Source organism: Mauremys mutica, chromosome 6 (genome assembly GCF_020497125.1).
Source record: "Mauremys mutica isolate MM-2020 ecotype Southern chromosome 6, ASM2049712v1, whole genome shotgun sequence".
Taxonomy (NCBI): Eukaryota; Metazoa; Chordata; order Testudines; family Geoemydidae; genus Mauremys; species Mauremys mutica.
The window spans coordinates 59,178,864-59,200,006 of NC_059077.1; the positions used below are offsets into that span (position 1 = coordinate 59,178,864).

The 21,143-nt window shown below is 42.2% G+C and overlaps 1 protein-coding gene across 10 annotated transcripts in view; it reads left to right on the forward strand.

Moving 5' to 3' along the window:
* LOC123372784 overlaps positions 1-21,143 on the forward strand; it is a 166,736-nt gene that overhangs the window by 48,693 nt on the left and 96,900 nt on the right. For 6 of the 10 annotated variants that reach the window (XM_045021246.1, XM_045021248.1, XM_045021252.1 and 3 more), the window contains 4 exons: positions 3,166-3,315; positions 6,504-6,553; positions 7,974-8,073; positions 17,554-17,642. In XM_045021246.1, coding sequence (XP_044877181.1) covers positions 17,596-17,642 — 47 coding nt within the window. In that variant the 5' untranslated portion in view covers positions 3,166-3,315; positions 6,504-6,553; positions 7,974-8,073; positions 17,554-17,595. Of the gene's footprint in view, positions 1-3,165; positions 3,316-6,503; positions 6,745-7,973; positions 8,074-17,553; positions 17,643-21,143 lie in introns of all 10 variants that reach the window. The other 4 variants (XM_045021249.1, XM_045021254.1, XM_045021256.1 and 1 more) reach the window with 2 other exon arrangements.

Genomic DNA, 21,143 nt, shown 5'->3' on the forward strand with positions numbered 1-21,143 from the left:
TTGACATTAAATCTTCATTGATGGGAAACTGATTTTCCATCTTGTCTCGATTAAAAAAGGCTCTGTTTGGATATATTTCTTCTAAACCATCACACTAGACTTGCCATCACTGTCTTTCTATGAAAATGTACTTTTGTTTCTGCAGAAACATTATATTAATATGGAATAACATGCTGGAAATTTGAAAGTATAATTTTTGTAAAATAACTACTCTTTTAATATAAACTAATGTAATTTGACTTAATTCTTTCCTCTAAAATAAAACACATTGAGATAAATTTTGGTGGTTGTAGCTGGAACTGTTCAGCTTTTGTTTATTGCTAATGTAAGTTGTCCACTTCGAGACTGATTCATGCAATGTGCTCAATGTCCCTCAGTGGTTTTAAATCTCACTGAATTCAATGGGAGTTGAGAACACTTTACACGTCACAAGGAGTGGGTTTTAATTACCCATGATCCAGTTTGAATATTTAACTTTTAATGTTAATCAACAACAGTCCTAAATAGAAAACACATCCTTAAAGGGAAACGAATAAAAAACCTCCCAAACGGGCTGAGTTTTAGTCTGTCTGTTGTATCCACATGTTGTGTCTTGTCTTTATATTTTAAGCTCTTTGAGGCAGTGAGTGTCTCGCTGTTACATGTTTGTACAGTGAGTAGCACAATAGGGCTCTTTCTTCTATGCACTACTGCAATACAAATAATAAATAATAACAGATTATTGAAAGAATTTCAAATAACCTGATAAGCAAGATTATTTTATTCTTAACTGTAATAAATAACAATCCTTATTCAGTGCTAGAGGCTAGGGACTTAAAACAGTACAAGTTGCTAACCATCCTTTGAGTTTGTAGTAATTAACATCAGATCCCGAAGATATATTAAAACTTGAATGCTATCTAAGTGTATAGTCTAGTAGACCAAACCTCTAAAGGGCTTTCCTATTTTGTGCATACCACCTGCACCACTGTAGGTGGTTGCTAACTCCCCACTGAGTTAAATGAGTTATATTTCCATGCACAAAAGGAGACCTTTTTAAAAAAAAAAATTGGTCTCTTATGTGTCTGTGGCAATACAATTCCGTCAGATTGGTAGGAGATCTTTTTGCTGTTATTATACCTTCCTGAATTCTGTCCATGCTACTCATAGAATTCAGTTCCTTACATTACTATATAAGATTTATAAGTTAACTGTATGGTTCTTGGTTTAGTACTTGGCTTGCCTAAAGCAATCTTTTTTGGAAAATCAAATAAATATAAACAATCTGAAATCTCCAGTTCTTTGCCAGGAATTTATCTCAACTAGTAAAAATAAAGATTACAAGTCAAAATCTGATCTTAATTTAACTGGTGTAAATCCCCAAAACTTCATGGAAGGAAAGTAATAGAATTTGAGATGGAAATTGAATGGAATTTGTATATACTGTATGTTTTTGTAGAGGATTTGTAACATTAAAGCATTGAACGAACTTTAAGCATTCATTGGGGTTATGCTGTTGACAAATCATTCTGTTTAGAACAGCAAGACAATTTTTGTAGACTTTATAAAACAAAGTTTCTGGAGTAAACGTGTAATTTCCATTGAAGTCAAAGAGAATATGTAGAGGGTTGTAGCATTTATATTATTGATGGATTGATATTACCAATGGTATCTTAAACCATAGTAACCTGTGCCAAAGGTTTGCACTCCCTAAGTGCTATAGTATTAGAATTAGCAGAGCAAGACCCACCATTAGAAATATCATTAGGTCTGGAGTCTCTAGGAACACACAAGGAACGATAGCAGTGACCACAACAACATTCACAAGTTATCAGTCTTCTCTTTATTAAAAACCTTACTACATAGATATTCAATGCCAGTATTATAGATACATAAACAAGGTGGAGCAACACCATAAGATGTCCATCATCAGTATTTTCATATTCACATCCACAAGGGTACCATAAAGATGGGTGACTCTCTCAATAGGTGGTCATCTGTGGAGGGTTTCCTGATATATTCTTCCTCCCTATTCATGCTGGGGAACCCCTTTTATGCTGTGTTACAGTCATACCTGTAACCTGTATGCATATGCATGTTGGTCCCAACCCCTTTTACCTTATTGGAACTTCCACACCCCATAAAATTTGGGGTGACCCACTTTTCGTACACTATCTTCTTAATTCCTCTTATTTTCATTAGCATTTACATCATCAAGTCGCCATGGTAATCTGTGGTTGTTGCAGAATTTTACAATCAGGCATCTTGCAGTATTGACAGGTGCATTATGGCATATTTTCCCAAACATCACCTATTAGCACATGTTTTACACTAATCTTGTATGTCTACTGGTACAGGGTGACTCCTGGGTCACCTCCTCATGTCAACCCTTCTTAAAGCCTAAAGTGGCTAAACTAAAAGCTTACAAGTCTCAGTCTGCAGGTCTTGTATTACACCCTTACTTTACTTATATACCTAATATACATTCATCACTCATAAATACTTAGGCAACCTTATACCCTTACCATACTGTCCTACTTATACCTGCAACTTAAATCTATTCATCACATATTAATTACATATGAATTAACCACAACAATAGATAACACAATTAAATGATTTTTATAAGGTGATTAGTTTTTGGGCTAAATTTAGCTCAGTGTATGCTGATGGCTGAAATGTGGATGTAGGCAGAATAGAATACGGCATATTCTTTTTCAAGTGGTTTGTAAAGAAAATTAATTAAATATGATTTATTGTGGCTTTAACATCTACTGGCATTATAGATGGATATTTTCCAGACTTCTTCTGTAGCTGTAAATATATAACTGACTGTAAGTCTCCTAGAAAATGTAAACAAATGCTATTAGTTTAGATGTGAAAGTTTTTTATTTCTTGATATCCGCAGTTGGAATAAGCACACTCTCGCTAATATTTTTAATATGTTCTGCTCAGCTAATTAAAGTTTAAATTTGGAGTTGGATACATCCATATCAAGTTATCTGCACTATTAGTTACATGTTGGTTGGTTGGTTGGTTGGTTTAACCACATTAAATAGTCATCATTTTTTAGTTTTGTCAGCTTAGATGCTGCCAGCAAAGATTTGTCAAAAGTTGGCAGGGTTTTCTTCTGTCTGTGTTTAAAATTCTTGTTTTTACAGTTGCGGCTGTGTTTTTGTTTTAAAGGTTGGAAGGCACTTACCCAAGCACCCTGCAGGCAGCCACCTCTCCATGAGTCCAGGATGTCAAGATAATTCACTGCTAAAAAGGGATGAACAAAACCATGAACTTCATACTCCTCCCCTGAATAGGAACTTCTCAGGATATAACCAAAAGGTAGACATGAATGGCTGCAATTTCTTAAAAATTTAAGTTCTAAAAATGTGTGCTCTCATTTATTAGACAAGTATGGTGGTGATCTTTCTGAAATAATCTCTTTGGCATACTGTCTAGACACAGAGGAGTTTAATTAAAAAAAATGTCCAGTATGAGTGTAGTTTTAATTAGTTTACTTTCACATCAAGGCATCAGATATGGAGGTCATTAATTAATCTATTTATCTCTGTGATGAAGAATCACACACTATTATTAATACAGCAAAACTTGGACTTAAAATGTATACTTTTTAGAAGTAATTTCTTCAGTCTCTGGTCTCAGTTTTGCCCCTCCAGTTCACAGAAACCTGTTTTTTGGGTGGCAAGGCTGAAATCCTCCTTGGCCTGAGCATATGCCTGGAAGAACTGCAGTTTTTCTCCAGCTGACCATCTAACAAAAGAGGAACAGAGACTATTTTAAAAAGGGTTCTTTCTTTCCCATTGCCAGAACGAGAGGGCTTAGTGAGAGGAGAGGAGGCAGGAGGGATTCTGCCTTTCCTAAGGACTTAGCCCAAACCTGGAGACTCACAAAAGGAAGTGAGACCAGAGTAAGAGGGATTGCATTCAGGAGTATGTTTTCCATAGATCTGTAACACTCCAACACTCCTGTGCTTTTTAAGAGTAAAGTGCGTGTGCGTGTGTGTGTGAGAGAGAGAATGTGTGAAATTCCTTTGCAAAGCTTTTGTTCCTTACTTTACCTATCACATGTCCCCAAACAGTTACAATTTTAACCAGTCTGCCCATGAGGGTGCAGTTCTGTGGGTGTGTGCAAAAGCAACAGGGAAATTTTGAGAGGTTCAGCAATGGTTTCAGGGCCTAGGGTGACAACCCACAAGAGGGTCTTAGCAAGGTCTGTAATAATGATCATCTGATCTGACCCCTGCATAACACAGGCCACAGAACCTCACCTAGTAATTTCCTTATCAAGCCCATAGCTGCTGTAGAGTATCTTTTAGAATGATGTCTAGTCTCAATTTAAAGACTTTCTGTGATGGAGAATCCCCATAGGATTACCATATTTCAAGTTCTCAAATAGAAGACACTGCCAGGGGAAATGGGAGGTAGAGGGAGAGGAAGGGTAGAGTTTCTATGGCAATACCATACCATGCCACCATTACTTCTGTGCTACTGCTGGCAGCAGTGCTGCCTTCAGAGCTGGGTGCCTCGCCAGCAGCCGCCACTGGCCAGCCGCCCAGCTCTGAAGACATGCCACTGCTAGCAGCAGTGCAGAAGTAAGGGTGGCAATACCATACCATGCCACTCTTAGTTCTGTGCTACTGCTGGCAGCAGTGCTGCTTCAGAGCTGGGTGGCTGAAGCCAACTCTGAAAGCAGTGCTGCTACCAGCAAAGAGGACCAAAAAAGAGGTCATGTCCAGGAAAACCTGGACGTATGGTAACCCTAATCCTCCATATCCCTAGGTAAGTGATGATGATAATGTTTAGTTACCCTCACTGTTAAGAATTTGTGCCTTATTTGTAGTCTGAATTTGTCTAGCTTCAGCTCTCAAATCTTATTCTGCCTTTATCTGCTAAATTAGAGAGTCCTACTATCAGATATTTCTTCCCCATGTAGGGACATGCAGACTATGATCGTCACCTCCTAATGTTTTCTTGGATAAACTAAATAGCTTGAACTGCTTAAATATCTCACCCTTAGACATATTTTCTAGACCACAGATGGTTCTTGTAGCACGTTTCTGAACCCTTTTCAGTTTTTCAACATCCTTTTTGCAGTATGTACACCAGAACTGGACACAGTATTCAAGTAATGGTCTTGCTAAGGCCATAGATAGAGGTAATACAACATCCCTGTTCCTGCTTGATATTCACCTGCTTATACATTCAAGGATTACATTAGCCCTATTAGCTACTGGGAACTCATGATCAAGTGGGTTTCCTTCCATGACCGTTAAGTCTTACTCATTGTCATTGCATTGCAGGACACATTTTGTGTGACCCACATTCTTTGTTTTTAGATATATGACTTTCTATTTGGCTGTGTTAAAATGAATGTTTTGTTCGATGCAGGTCATTCTATGTAACTGTCCTGTACCCATCATTATTTACCATTCCGCCAGTTTTTCTTAGCTTAGTTGCTTCTCCCTTCTTCTCATCGCAAATAATCCTCACACCCTTCCTCCTCAGAACTATTGCCCTTATGTTTGCCTTAATTAGACTATAATTTTTTGGGGGTATGAATGTTTGCTCTGTTTTGTAAAAACTATGTAAATTAATGATATACATGGTTTTTAAACTAGAATAGTAATAAACAAGCTTTCTCAGTTAACCACTGTGACCTTTGCAATTCTCTCCCCTTGGAAATTCATTAGAGCCTAGGCAATACCATACCATGCCACTCTTCAGGGCATAATGCAATATGCATTTATCTTGTTTCTCTTGTGTTTTAATTTTTGTTTTGATCTCTGTATTGGAAATGTCTAGTTGCCCTGGCAACAAGTGCTGTAGAAATAAGCATAGTTTGCAGTTTGATTATGTGTATCAATATTAATATTATTATTTTAAGCATAAAAGCCAAGATAGTTAAGATTTTATTTCACATGTCCTACATGGCACCTAAGTTTTAAAAAAATGTTTGTGGCTCATTGGGTCAAGATTTAAAAGAAGTATACAAAGTATCTGCAAAACTCTATGCTTGTACATGCAGACTAATTAACTTGTTTGAATAGTTATGGACTTTACTATCCTTCTGCCTGTTTGTATGCATATATGCAGGTTGTTGTGAGTAATGCATATTATGAACATTTAGCCCCATTTATTTTTAAATAATGCCATCCAATAATTTGAAATGATTGGTTCTTAGGGGAAATGCAGATTTGAAAACAACGAACAAATATTTTTGGATGAAAATATTTTCAAATGCAAATATTATTATTATAATCCTCTCCCCACCCTGGTTTTAAGGCAAAGAATGTAGGATTTCAAATAATCTAAAATGGTCTTTTGTTAGTTACAATTATTTAATCTAAAATACTGCATCAGTTGGATGTTTATATTTCTTATATGGTGGATATTACTTGAAAAACTTATAGTTAGTTATTAAATAATAAAAGGTTTCTATATATTTTAAAGATCAAATTTTATATTTGATGTACTATTTGTATTTATAAACTCTTTTTGTTTTGGTTCCAGAAACTTCAGGAGGAAAATACTAAATTAAAGCATGAACTAGGAGACTTAAGGTATCAATATTCAATAGTTTATGGCCAGTAGTAAATGGCTACAAGAAGGAGCTCACATTCCTATTTGGGAGTGAGAAGAAAAAAAAAAGAGAGAGAACAAGCAAGAAATTTACAACTGAAACTCCCCTCCCCCTGCTTTTCTGTCTCTAAAGAAAGCAGCCATTTACATGTTAACTAATAACTTATATAAGGTAAAGTTTTAATCTATATCTATATCTTTTTGTGTGTGTATATATGTATATAATATGTATTTCAGAGTCAGTTACATTATTGATTCTGATTTAATCTCTCTTCCAAGTGGTTTAAAATTCTAGCAGGGGACATTAACACTGATCTAAATGCAGAATTAAAGACTAGTGTGTAGTCACTGTGCATGCTCATTTAAGAGGAAAAACAGAGTTGTAACTTCAAAACCACATGTGCTATTTCAGATAAAATGAGAGTATGTATCTGAAGAACTACTTGTGTTTGCTTCCCAGTTTAAAGGGACAGGAGGATGCCTCATAAGAGCTGATTCCTAATTAGAGCTGGTTGGAAAATTTTCTTAATTTTTTTACTAGAAAATTGCATTTCAATTAAACTGATTTTTTTGGGCAATATCTTATTGATTTTAATGAAATTTCCCATGAAAACAAGTATTTCCACAATGCAAATGTTTTCATTTTAGAAAATTTTGTTTAAGAAAAAATTCAAATTTGTTTCAAAATGAAATGTTTCTTTAGAAATGTGTTTTTTCACTTTTATATTTTTACGTATTTACATTTTTACATTATTTCATAATATGTTAGTACATAAAAGGGCATTGTATTTCCAGTTAGATTTCCTTCAGGTCTCTGTCCTGGCCTATTTGATCCTTTTTTTTTTGCAGAGGCTGGGGTGGGCGAGGGCTCCGTCCCAAAGAAAAAAACATGGTCAGCCCACAACAGAAGGATGGCCACTCACTCTCTCTCTCTCTCTCTCACCTAAACAATGGGACAAATAATGAAAAAAACAATAATAGGAGTGAGATCACAGGTTCAAAAAAGGGATACAGAAGGGGAGACACTGAGCAGATAACCCTTAACAGTGCCGAGTCCTACTACAAAAAAGAATCAAAGGAGTCAGGGGACACTGCCCAGGGAATTCAGTCCAGACCTCTGTCTCAGTTTGATTGGTGGATAGGTGCATTATAAGGGAGTAATAATATGGGCCATACAGTTTCATGTCAGGGGCACAGCAGCCCAAACCATGAACATTCGTTCACCCTTTACCTTACATTTCCTGACTGTATGTGCAGTTTTGCAAATTGAGGCTGAAAGTGTGATTTGTGCTTCAGAATAATTTCTAGAATTACATCAAAATGTTTTAGTTGAAGGTCATCTTGTGGGATTTTTTATTATAGTTGGCTTCATAATATGTAGTGTAATATTTTGTTTCCTAGAAGTCAATATGAACAGCTTATAGAAGAAGGGAAGAGTGAATATTTTGATGAAAGACGTGTCAGTCTTTTGAAGGCACAAGTAATGTAGCTGGAGAGGCAGGTAATAATGTTGACACATAGGAAATGAGAACTAGTTTGTATTTCAATTTTTTTTTCTGAAACTGTTTGCTTGAATGTGGAAATAGTATTTTTGTTCAAAGGTAGGTGTACAATAGTAGATCCCCAGCATTGTGGTTCACACTTGTAGCACAAGTCTGGAAAGAACGCCATGATTATAGACTTATAGTATGCAGTGTAGTTGTAGCGGTGTCGGTCCCAGGATATTAGAGAGACAAGGTGAGTGAGGCACTATCTTCTTTTGGACCAACTTCTGTTAGTGAGAGAGACAAGCTTTCAAATGTGCATTGAAATCTTCTCTCTCACCAATAGAAGTTGGTCCTGTAAAAATATTATCTCACCCACCTTGACTCTCTATAGATTTATAGGAAGGGCAGTTCTTCCTTCATACCTGGCAGCAATCCATTAACACTAAGGAGGTATAGTGTTGCCTGTCTATTATCTGGCTGTTCTTTTTTCATTGGTAATAGCAGAACTCCCACTGACTACTGCTGCTCTATCATTCAGAAAAAGCTGTTTGAAGCTGATGAATTTGGAATTTTCCTGAGATTTTTCTTAGGATTTCAATTAATCTGCAAAACCCCCAAGAAAATGTTGTTCTGTAGGCCTCCAAAATATTGAACAAATGAACAAAAGTTTTATAAGTAAAGTAGTCCCAATTTCTAATTGGATATATACATATATAGTTTGCAGTGTTATAGCCATTTTGGTTCCAGGATATTAGTAAGACAAGTTGTGTGAGGTCAGATCTTTTATTGGACCAACTTCTGTTGGTGAAAGAGACAAGCTTTTGAGCTACACAGAGCTGAAGAATAAAAACTTTTATTTTTGTCACTAAAATAAGCCAGATATACTAAACATATAACACATTGAACAAGAAGATGCCATTTTTACTTAATATTTCAGAGTGAAACATGCTTTAAGAAGCTGAATGTTGAGCTCAAGCTATCTGACAGCTTCGAGTGATTGCTCACGTGTATTCCACAGTAGGTGTGCATGCTCGCCACATGCACTGGTGCTGGAAGTTTTCCCCTTAGCAGTATCCATACTGGGGGGAGCACCGCAACAACCCCTGGAGTGGCGCCTGTATATCACGTTATGAGGGGAGCTACAGGCTCCCCCCACCCTCAGTTCCTTCTTGCCACCAGTGAAGGTAGTCGGAACTTTGTGCTCCAGCTCTGCGCAGCCTTTTCTTCTCGACCTTAGTGGTACTGTTCATGGATCGTTTCTTCAATTGTTAAAGTGGGCTCGGGGCATGCCCCGTGTCCCAGGCTTCAAGTCGTGCAACTCCTGTCACTGTTTTATGCCTAGGAGTGACCCGCACGCTGAGTGTCTCCGCTGCCTGGGTGAAACTCACATCAGCAACCGTTGTAAGATCTACAGGTCGTTCAAGCCAAGGACTAAGGAGAGAGACATTAGACATCGAGCTTTCCTGATGGAGTCGGCGCTGGCCCCAACGCTGGCATGCCAATCCGACTCGGTGCCGGCCGTTACGTCATCGGTGCGTAGCGAGGCCCCTTCGACCAGTCAGCGCCACTCTCCCTCCAAAAAGCAAGGGAAGGGCCCTGCCTCGCAGTGGCACAGTGTTAAGGAAAAGGGGGAGGCTGGTCCCGCGTTGGGCAGCCCTCGGTCCCCCCAGGCTCAAGGCCTCCAACTCGTGTGGAGCGGAGCAGCCTGGAACCGTCGGCCCATGCATCCCCACCGGTACAGATGCCCCCCACTGGAGGCGATGCAGGCTGCAAAGGACATTATGAGCCTGCCAGTCCCGAGCACGCAGCCAGGCATGGTCCCCAGGTCTTGTGGCAAGCCTTCATTGGGTGCCCACCAGACCTCTCCAGCCACCCGCAGTTCCCACTCTGAGGATCGCTCCCCGCACCGGTTGGCGCGCAGTGGCTGCTCGTCTTGCAGCTCCCGCCCACTCTCGACGCCGGCCAGGCCATCTGGGTCGCCGTCGGGATGGGAGTTGCCGGGACCCTCGACGTTGCCTGCCAGTGAGTGTAGGCACCAAGAGAGGCACCGGGAGCGCTCCCCGGCGCAGCGTGGGTACCACAGCTACTCTCGACGGGATAGACGACGTCGTTCCTGTTCCAGCTCCCGATCAGCTAGACGTTGCGCTTGAGACTCCCCCCAGGGTGCTTCGGCACCAGGGCACCGGACCTTGCATCGCTGTCATGGGTTCCGAAGTAGTTCTTCAGGTGAGTACCGTTCCTCGACGTTGAGGCCCAGGTCCTGAGGGAGACGACGTCACAGGCACCGTTCCTACCACTCCCGGGGCACCGAGCGTTCGTCGGCGACCTCGGCTTCGGTACCCGGTCACCAAACCTTGGTTCGCACTGTTCAGGTGCCATCGGGCTCTCAGCCGGGTCAATGGCAAGGGGCCCCGTGGCAAGGACAGTGGTGCTAGTGGGCACCGTGGCCACCGATGCCAGCGCGGACAAGGGCTCATTCGGTCGCCGGAGCGTCTCAGGCGCCATTGGCCTCGTCCGGCCACCTACGGGACAAGTCGGCGGGTCACGAGTTGGCGGACCCACACCCGGACTCTGATCTGGGGCTCGATGCCCTGGCACCGACTGAGGCTCTCGGCTCTGTGCGGGCCCTCTCTCCAGCACCGGACAACATCATAACAGCACCTCCGACATCAGTCCCACAGGAGGACTTCAAGACACACCAAGACCTGCTAAAGCGGGTGGCATCCAGCCTCCGATTCCCTCTTCAACGTCCTGTCTCCCTCAGCACCAGGCCATGTGGCCCTGCCCCTGCACCAGGGTATCACCAACATCTCCAACACCCTGTGGCAAACCCCTGCCTCCTTGGCCCCCTCTCCAAGAAGGTGGAGAGGGGGCCAAGGACCATGAATACCTCTATTCCCACCCAGCACCCAACTCGTTCATGGTGGAATGAGTAAACCACAGGGAGAGACAGGGCCAGCTCGTGTCCACCCCCAAAAATAAGGATGCCAGGTGGCTGGACTCCTTTGGGAGAAAGCGTTATTCCTCTGCGAGTTTCCAGCGTCGGGTAGCCAACCTCCAGGCCTTACTGAGCAGGTATGACTTTAACCTTTGGGAGTCTCTGCCTAAGTTCGAGCCCCTCCTCCCGGATTGGGATAGGAAGGACTTCAAGGTGCTAGTGGAAGAGGGGGCAGCGGCAGCTCAAGCGGCGTCGGATGCAGCTGACACTGCAGCCCACTCAATGGCTTCCGTGATTTCCATGTGCAGGGCATTGTGTCTCCTGTTGTTGGGACTGTCGACGGAGGCCCAATCCCTGATGCAGGACCTCCCGTTCGATGGGAAGGCGCTCTTTGCAGGCCAGACGGATGTCAGGCTGCATGGGATGAAGGATTCCTGCACTACCTTGCAGACCTTGGGCTTGTACATTCCTCCAGCTAAGGACAAGGCCCAATTGCTTCCGGCGGCTCAACCTTTGAGGAGCAGATATGAGCCCCCGTATAAAAGACCCAGAGACCAGAAACGCCGGTCTCAGTGGCAGTTCCACTCTGCCCCACAGCCTGGGCCTTCCAAGGGCAAGAGGCAGGGCAAGAGGCGGTTTTGACTATTTGCAGGGGGTCCCGGGCCTGTTGCCAGGGAGACCCCCTGTTTAATGAAGTTTGTGTTCTGCAACTGATTGTCTGCCTTCCACAGGGCGTGGTCCTGCATAACATCGGATCAGTGGGTCTTCAGTAACATTTCCAAGGGCTACATGTTGCAGTTCATCTCACACCCGCCAAATCACCCTCCCTCCATGGTGGCCCCGGGGGACACGGAGCATGTCCACCTCCTGGGGCAGGAGGTGGACCGGCTACTGCACCTGGGGGCGGTGGAAAGGGTACCCGTAGAATTCCAGGGCAAAGGGTTTTACTCCCGGTACTTCTTGATCCTGAAGGCCAAAGGCGGCCTCAGGCCCATCGTGGACCTCTAGGACCTAAACCGGTTTCTAATCCGTTCCAAGTTCCACATGGTGTCCCTGGCCTCCATTATCCCCTCCCTGGACCTGGGGCACAGGTACGCGGCCCTGGACCTTCAGGACACGTATTTGCACATCCATATTTTTGAGGGGCACAGGCGTTTCCTCCGCTTTCTGATGGGGATGGACCACTACCAGTTTGCGGTCCTTCCATTTGGCCTATCCACGGCACCCAGGGTCTTTATGAAATGTATGGCTGTGGTAGCGGCCTATCTCAGGCAGGAGGGGGTACAGATCTTTCCTTACCTGGACGACTGGGTCCTCAAGGGGGAGTCCCGCTCCGAGGTAAAGACCCACGTGGAGCTGCTCCTATGGACATGTGCTGGTCTCGGCCTAGTGGTGAATGAGACCAAATCAACATTAGTTCCCATTCAGCACATAGAATTAATTGGGGCCCTGCTGGACTCCTTGAGGGCCACAGCCTCTCTCCCCTTGGACAGATTCGAGACCCGAAGGGACCTCATCGCCTCAGTTACGGCTTTCCCGGTGACCACGGCGAGGGCATGCCTTCGAATTCTGGGGCACATGGTGGAGTGTACATACATGGTCTGCCATGCCAGACTCCGAACGAGGCCCCTCCAGATCTGGCTAGCCTCCCAATTCTCTCAAGCTCGGGACGGCCTAGACAAGGTGCTCATGGTTCCGTCCCCGATACTGGCTTCCCTTCAATGACGGTCTTGCCCGAGTGATATGCTGCAAGGAGTTCCTTTTCGGGATGCCAGCCTGTCCATAGACCTGGCGTCCGATGCTTCAGACCTCATCGGGGAGCCCACACAGGGAATGGGCAGACCCAGGGAACGTGAAGAAGAAAGGATAGTTACCTGTTCCGTAACTGGCGTTCTTTGAGATGTGTTGCTCATGTCTATTCCACACCCCACCCTCTTTCCCCTCTGTCGGAGTTGTCTGGCAAGAAGCAACCGAGGGTGGGGGGATATTGCTAAGAGAAAAACTTTCGGCACTAGTGCATGTGGCGAGCACGCACACCTACTGTGGAATAGACATGTGCAACACATCTTGAACGCCAGTTACAGAACAGGTAACTGTTCTTTTCTACACCTTACATAAATGTGAAAAGTTTTAAAGCCCTTTCAATATGTCTTCACCAAGAGAAAAGGAATTGAGAGCTTAAGGCTATGAAGCTGTATTTGTAACATACATAAAAGGGCCTTGTAAGTGGATGAGAAGGATAATTGAACAGTGAGATGGAAATTTTTAGCACGATGCACAGGGATTTAGATGCATTAACATTAATGGCACCTGATGTCTAAATTCTATCACCGAAAATTTACTCCTTAGCATTTCAGTTACCTACCAAGTCCTAGTTGAGCATGTATGAGAACCAAGAATAGCTACAAACAGTGATATTTATGTTGAATTTTTGTATATGGCAATTCATGTTGTCCTGTATAGGTTCTTACACCATGTTCATCACTCTAGCATCTGAGAGCCTTCCAGTAGTGCATTGAGCAGTATGGCTAACATTTTTCTGTGTTTGTACAGCACTTAGCACAATGGAGTTCTGGTCCCCCTCTTAGGCAGTGCTGTAATACAAATAATGAATAATAATATCTGTCACAAATATTTGTTCTCTCATCTGATTCCCAAGGGAAGAAGTTTATGCAGTGTTTTGTTTTGGAATTTACACACACACGCGCGTGCACGTATACATGTGCGCATACACACACACATTGGCTATATATTTATCTTACAGATTGCAAGGTCCTAGACATGCACCTTTCACTTAGAGCAGAAAATGGTGAGGTTTTGGTTCCTGGGGGAATTCATTCCACAGTCTTGGGCCGACTCCTGAGAAAATCTCTGTCTCATACACAGATGATTCTGGTCTATATTGTAGGAAATTCTATTCTGAATTACTTTCCTAGCATTTTGATATGGTCAGATTTTGTATTTTTATTAAAATTTATTACGTTGTGGAGGGCTTGCACCTGGAACCCACACAGTAACACTGAACATGAAAAGTGTGGCATAGGGGCATCTGTCCTGTATATTGCAGTGGTTGACTCTGCCACAACTTCAGAAAGGTCCACTTGAAAGGGAGTATTGGGAATGGATGAGGAACATCCACTGAACGTACAGTCTCCTCTAGGTGGCACTGCTGGGGAAGCTGTAATTCCAAGATCCATAAACCTGGAAATCCTGGACGCCCCATCATCTCAAGCATTGGCACCTTAACAGCAGGATTGTCTGGCTATGTGGACTATCTCCTCAGGCCCTATGCTACCAGCACCCCCAGCTATCTTCGAGACACCACTGACTTCCTGAGGAAACTACAATCCATCGGTGATCTTCCAGAAAACACCATTCTGGCCACTATGGATGTGGAAGCCCTTTACACCAACATTCCACACAAAGATGGACTACAAGCCATCAGGAACAGTATCCCCGATAATATCACGGCTAACCTGGTGGCTGAACTTTGTGACTTTGTCCTCACCTACAACTATTTCACATTTGGGGACAAAATATATCTTCAAGTCAGTGGCACTGCTATGGGTACCCGCATGGCCCCTCAGTATGCCAACATCTTTATGGCTGACTTAGAACAACGCTTCCTTAGCTCTCGTTCCCTAACGCCCCTTCTCTACTTGCGCTACATTGATGACATCTTCATCATCTGGACTCATGGAAAAGAAGCCCTCGAGGAATTCCACCGTGATTTTAACAATTTCCATCCCACCATCAACCTCAGCCTAGACCAATCCACACAAGCGGTCCATTTCCTAGACACTACTGTGCTAATAAACGATGGTCACATAAATACCACCCTATACCGGAAACCCACTGACCGCTATACTTACTTACATGCCTCCAGCTTCCATCCCGGACACACCACACGATCCATTGTCTACAGCCAAGCTCTAAGATACAACTGTATTTGCTCCAATCCCTCAGACAGAGATAAACACCTACAAGATCTCTCTATCAAGCATTCTTAAAACTACAATACCCACCTGCTGAAGTGAAAAAACAGATTGACAGAGCCAGAAGAGTACCCAGAAGCCACCTACTACAGGACAGGCCTAAAAAAGAAAATAACAGAACGCCACTAGCCATCACCTACAGCCCCCAACTAAAACCTCTCCAGCGCATCATCAAAGATTTACAACCTATCCTTAAAGATGACCCCTCACTCTCACAGATCTTGGGAGACAGGCCAGTCCTCGCTTATAGACAGCCTCCCAACCTGAAGCAAATACTCACCAGCAACCGCACACCATACAACATAAACACTAACCCAGGAACCTATCCTTGCAACAAAGCCCAATGCCAGCTCTGTCCACATATCCATTCAAGTGACACCATCATAGGACCTAATCACATCAGACACGCCATCAGGGGCTCGTACACCTGCACATCTACCAATGTGATATATGCCATCATGTGCCAGCAATGCCCCTCTGCCATGTACATTGGCCAAACCGGACAGTCTCTACGCAAAAGAATAAATGGACACAAATCTGACATCAGGAATCATAACATTCAAAAACCAGTGGGAGAACACTTCAACCTCTCTAACCACTCAGTGACAGACTTGAAGGTGGCAATTTTGCAACAAAAAAACTTCAAAAACAGACTCCAAAGAGAAACTGCTGAACTCGAATTAATATGCAAATTAGATACAATTAACACTGGCCTAAACAGAGACTGGGAATGGTTGGGTCATTACACTAATTGAATCTATTTCCCTATGTTAAGTTCTCCTCACACCTTCTATGGGCCATCTTAATTATCACTTCAAAAAGTTTTTTTTCCTCCTGCTGATGATAGCTCATCTCAATTGATTAGACTTTTTCTGTTGTTATGCATACTTCCACCTTTTCATGTTCTCTGTATGTATAAATTTCTCCTGTCTGTGTGTTCCATTCTATGCATCCGAAGAAGTGAGCTGTAGCTCATGAAAGCTCATGCTAAAATAAATTTGTTAGTCTTTAAGGTGCCACAAGTACTCCTGTTCTTTTTGCGGATACAGACTAACACGCCTGCTACTCTGAAACCTGTAATTCACGGTCATTCATAATGACAAAGAATAGTCCTGGCATGAGGGGAAGAGGGACAGACAAACCTAGTGGTTAGGGCACTTACCTAGAATGTAGGAGACCAATGTTCAAGTCCCTGCTTGAAGTGATTATCAATTTCCTTTTTATAAAAAATGGTTACAGTTTCAGCTGGAGAAACTGAAGGAAACCTTCTCCAGAATATCCCATAGGCTAGGGCACTCTCCTAAAATGTGGGAGACCCAAGTTCAAACCTTTTTTCCATATCAGGAAAAGGGGGAAGTTGAACCTGGATCTTCGTCATTCCTGGTGAGTGCCCTAATCACTGGGTTAAAGATATAAGGGGCAGGGCTGGATTAACCTTTTGTGGGCCCAGCGCCAAACATATTTGTGGGCCCCTATGGGGGCAGTGAAGCATGGCGCAGGGGGTTCAGTCCCTGGAGCAAGGGGCCAGGCAGGGGAGATGGGGCATGGCACGGCAGGGACGGCCCCGTTCCGGCCAGCCCAGTGCGAGGGCATTATTTACAAACAGATAGTTGCCAGATGCACAATGGCCCCCCTGGCCGTGTGCTGCCAGTGTGCCCTTTCCCATTTGGGGGTGGGCCATGTCATGCCACACAGTCCCCCGCCTGGGGCTGGAGAGGAGCCCTCGGCCGGCTGGCAGGCAGGTAGAGAGGACCAAGTGGTGGATGGGGGCCGGGGGAACCAGTGGCTGGTGGGTTCTCAGAGCACAGGGCAAGCAGAGCAGGCCGGGTCCTCTTCTGAGCATGGGCCCAGCTCCACGGTGCCATGGGTGCCATTGTAAACTCAGCACTGATAAGGGGGGCCACGCACACCAACGCTGCTCAGTATCTTAGTCCCAACCCCTGAAAAATTTGGGGTCCGAAACAAGTCAGCGAATTCAAGTCAAATTCGGCCAAAATATTTTTGGCCAGTTCTGGTTGTAGGTGGGATGACGATGCTAGATGTTTGAAATGGAACTAAAACAAAAATTTGAGTTAGAGAATTTGATGCCCACTGTCTGGTGGAATGGATGGGTGAGAGGGGGACAGGGATTTTCTCTAAAATATATTGATTATCTATAATTTTTAGGAAGATTCATGGTGACAGACTTATAAAACCAGTGATCAATTTGCCTTTTTATAGGTTGTTTGCAATAAACAAAACTAACCGGTTAAAGCTCTCATTGTATTACTTTTTCTGTACTTCGTTATACTTGTTCATGTACTATATTTCCATGATAACTGAGCTCTCTAATTTATTAGATGAGATAAAACTACTGAATGAATGAATGAATGAATGAATGAATGAATGAAACGCATAAAAATAAAATAGTTCTTGAGGGGGGAAATGACAGATTATAAGGATAATAAGCAGCAAGATAAGTAACATCTGAGTGGAATGCTTCATAAAATGTATTTGCAGAAGAAAAAATAAACACTCTCCATATGCATTTAGAAATAATGTTATGAATTATTTTCCAATAGGTGGTCCTACTTACTGAAGGATTAAGTTCTCGAGCAGTCCTTATGCTGGAGTTAAAGAATTCTTTAGAGTCTCTGACTGAGAAACTCAGGTAAGGAAACAGAGAAAACATTTGTATGTTTTGCCATTTTCTTTGACAAAATTTGCCCTAATGCCCTGGGTGGACACTGTAAGTCTAATGTTAAGGGTTTTAAATATGGCATAGGGGCTTGTGTGGGCCCTCTACGCAGGTGTAAATGTCACCTTTTACTCTTACTAATATGCGCAGCATGGCTTTATTCTGAGTGGATTTATGCCCTAGGTAAATTAGAATAGTGGGAATTATCTGTCTAGACTTTGAAGATTAAACTTTATTTTCTATAGTATTTGCTCTCCCCATTTGCTTTTTATCCTACAAGAATTTGTTATAAAAAAAATAGAATGGTCTTGGGCATAAAACAGTGTCCTTTGGGATCTCACTTGATTCTTCTTCTGAACTTGACAACTAATCAGTAGTTGCTCTTATTTAAAAAAAAAAATTTCTGTGTAGTCAGTTGCATATTCATTTTATGCTCAATCTGCATTTCACTAACTATGGGGAGGGGCTGTGGAACAATATTCAATGCCTTACTCAAGTCGAAGTAAGTTGACTTTCTGAGTCAAATTTTTAGAATGTGGTCTCTCCTTTTCTACATGCAGCTTGTAGATGATGTCTTTCACATATGTGTTTGCATGGTATAATTTTTAGAAATTATAGATTTGACATATACAGACTTCATTTGCACTTGAAGGCTATAGTACACAAAAGAGAGTGCACACAATAGCCATGGGGGCACAAATAGAGGGCAAATTTAGCCCCCTTTGTAATCTGGTCTGTCAGGTATGTATTTGTTCCTATAACTTTTGTCGTGTACCATTTGAAACCTCAGGGTGCACTTACATAACTATTTTAAAAAATACATATAAAAATATACCTGACTTGACAAATATGGATATTAACCCTTACACACATTTCTCTCTCTCATTCCCCACCACAAGAAAAACCCTCTCCATTTGGCCATACCCTCAAAAAACAAACAAACAAAAAATCCTGAATAGATAGGCTGAGCTTCACAGTACAACCGAAATGTAATCTAAATTTGATACTGTTGGACTAGAGGGAATGCATTCCAGAGCAGAGGTAATTCATCAGAAAATATTAAAGACTTTCCTACCATGTTTTGAAATCCATCTCTTCCTTCTACTTTATAGAAATAAGAACGGCCATACTGGGTCAGACCAATGGTCCATCTAGTCTAGTATCCTGCCTTCTGACAGTGGCCAGTGTCAGATAATTCCAAGGGGATGAACAGAACAGGGCAAATTCCAGTGATCCATCCCCAGCTTGTGGCATGAGGTTTAGGGACACCATGAACATGGGGTTGCATCCCTGATTAATAGCCATTGATGGACCAATCCTCTGTGAATTTATCTAATTCTTTTTTGAATCCAGTTATACTTTTGGCCTTCACAACATCCCTTGACAATTAATTCCACAGGGTGACTGTGTGTTATGGGAGAAGTACTTTTTTTTTTGTTTGTTTAAAGCCTGCTGACTATTAATTTAACCGGGTTAAGTTCTTGTTTTATGTGAAGGGGTAAATAGCACTTCCCTATTCACTTTCTCCACACTATTCATGATTTTATAGACCTCTATCATATTCGCCCTTAGTCGTCTCTTTTCTAAGATGAACAGCCCTAGTCTTTTTAATCTCTCCTATATGGAAGCTGTTCTATATGCCTAATAATTTTCATTGCTTTTCTCTGCACCTTTTCCAGTTCTAATACACACTTTTTGAGGTGGGGCGACCAGAACTGCAATATTCAAGGTGTGGGCATATTATATTTTCTGTTTTATTACCTATCCCTTTCCTAATGGTTCCTAATGTTCTGTTAGCTTTTTTAACTGCTGCTGCACAATGAGCTGATGTTTTCAGAGAACTGTCCACAATGAGTCCAAGATCTCTTTCTTGAGCGGTAACAGCTAATTTAGACTCCATTTTGTTTGTATAGTTCGGACTATGTTTTCCAATATGCATTACTTTGCACTTACCAACATTGAATTTCATCTGCCATTGTTTTGCCCAGTCACTCAGTTTTGTGAGATCTCTTTGTAATTCTTTGCAGTCAATTTTGGATTTAATATCCTGAATAATTTCATATAATCTGCAGATTTTGCCACCTCATCTCCTTTTCCAGATCATTTATGAATATGTTGAACACAACTGGTCCCATTACAAATCCAGGGAACATCACTAATTTCCTCACTCCGTTGTGAAAACTAACCATTTTTGCTACCCTTTGTTTCCTATCTTTTAACCAGTTACTGATCCATGAGAACTTTCCCTCTTATCCCAGGGCTGCCTAATTTGCTTAAGAGCCTTTGGTGAGGGCCCTTGTCAAAGGCTTTCTGAAAGTCCAAATATGTTGTATCTACTGGATCATCCTTGTCCACATGCTTGTTGACTCCCTCAAAGAATTCTAATAGATTGGTAAGACATGGTTTCCCTTTCTAAAAGCCGTGTTGTCTCTTCCCCAACATATCATGTTTATGTGTGTCTGATAATTCTGTTTTTTACTATAGTTTCAAACAATATGCCTGGAACTGAAGTTAGGCTTACCGGCCTGTAATTGCCAGGGTTGCCTATAGGGCTTTTTTTAAAAAATTGACATTATGTTAGCTACCCTCCAGTCATCTGGTACAGAGGCTGATTTCAGTGATAATATTCCTTCCATAGTTAGTAGTTCTGCAATTTCATACTTGAGTTCCCTCAGCTCTCTTGGATGAGTACCATCTGGTGACTTATTACTGTTTAAATTATCAGTTTGTTCCAAAAACTTCTCTATTGACACCCCAATCTGGGACAGTTCCTCAGATTTGTCACCTAAAAGAATGGCTTTTGTGTGGGAATCTTCCCCACATCTTCTACAGTGAAGACCAATGCAAAGAATTCATTTAGCTTCTCAGCAATGACCTTGTATTCTTTGAGTGCTCTTTTAGCACCTCAGTTGTCCAGATGCCCCAGTGAGTGCTTTGCAGGCTTCTTGCTTCTGGTCTATTTTTAAAAAAAATGCAGTTAGGTTTTTTGTCTTTAGGTAGGTTCTTGAAATTCTGTCTTGCCCTGCCATATTGTATTTTTGCATTTAACTTGCCAGAGTTTATGCTCCTTTCTATTTTCCTCATTAGGATTTGATTTCCAATTTCTAAAGGATGCCTTTTTGCCTCTAACTTCCTCTTTTACTATGCTGGTGGCATTTTTTGGTTTTCTTTTTTTTTTTTAATTTGGGGCATACATTTAGTTTGAGCTTCTGTTACAGTGTTTTTAAAGAGTCTCCATGCCGTTTTCAGGCATTTCACCCTTGTGACTGTTCTTTTTAATTGCCATTTATTTAGCTTTCTCATATTTTGTAGTTCCCTTTATGAAGTTAAATGCTGCTGTGGTGGGTTTCTTTGGCATTTTTCCCCCCACAAGGCTGTTAAATTTAATTACATTATGATCGCTATTATTGAGCAATTCAGCTATATTCACCTCTTAAACCAGATCCTGTGCTCCACTTAAGACTACATCTAGAA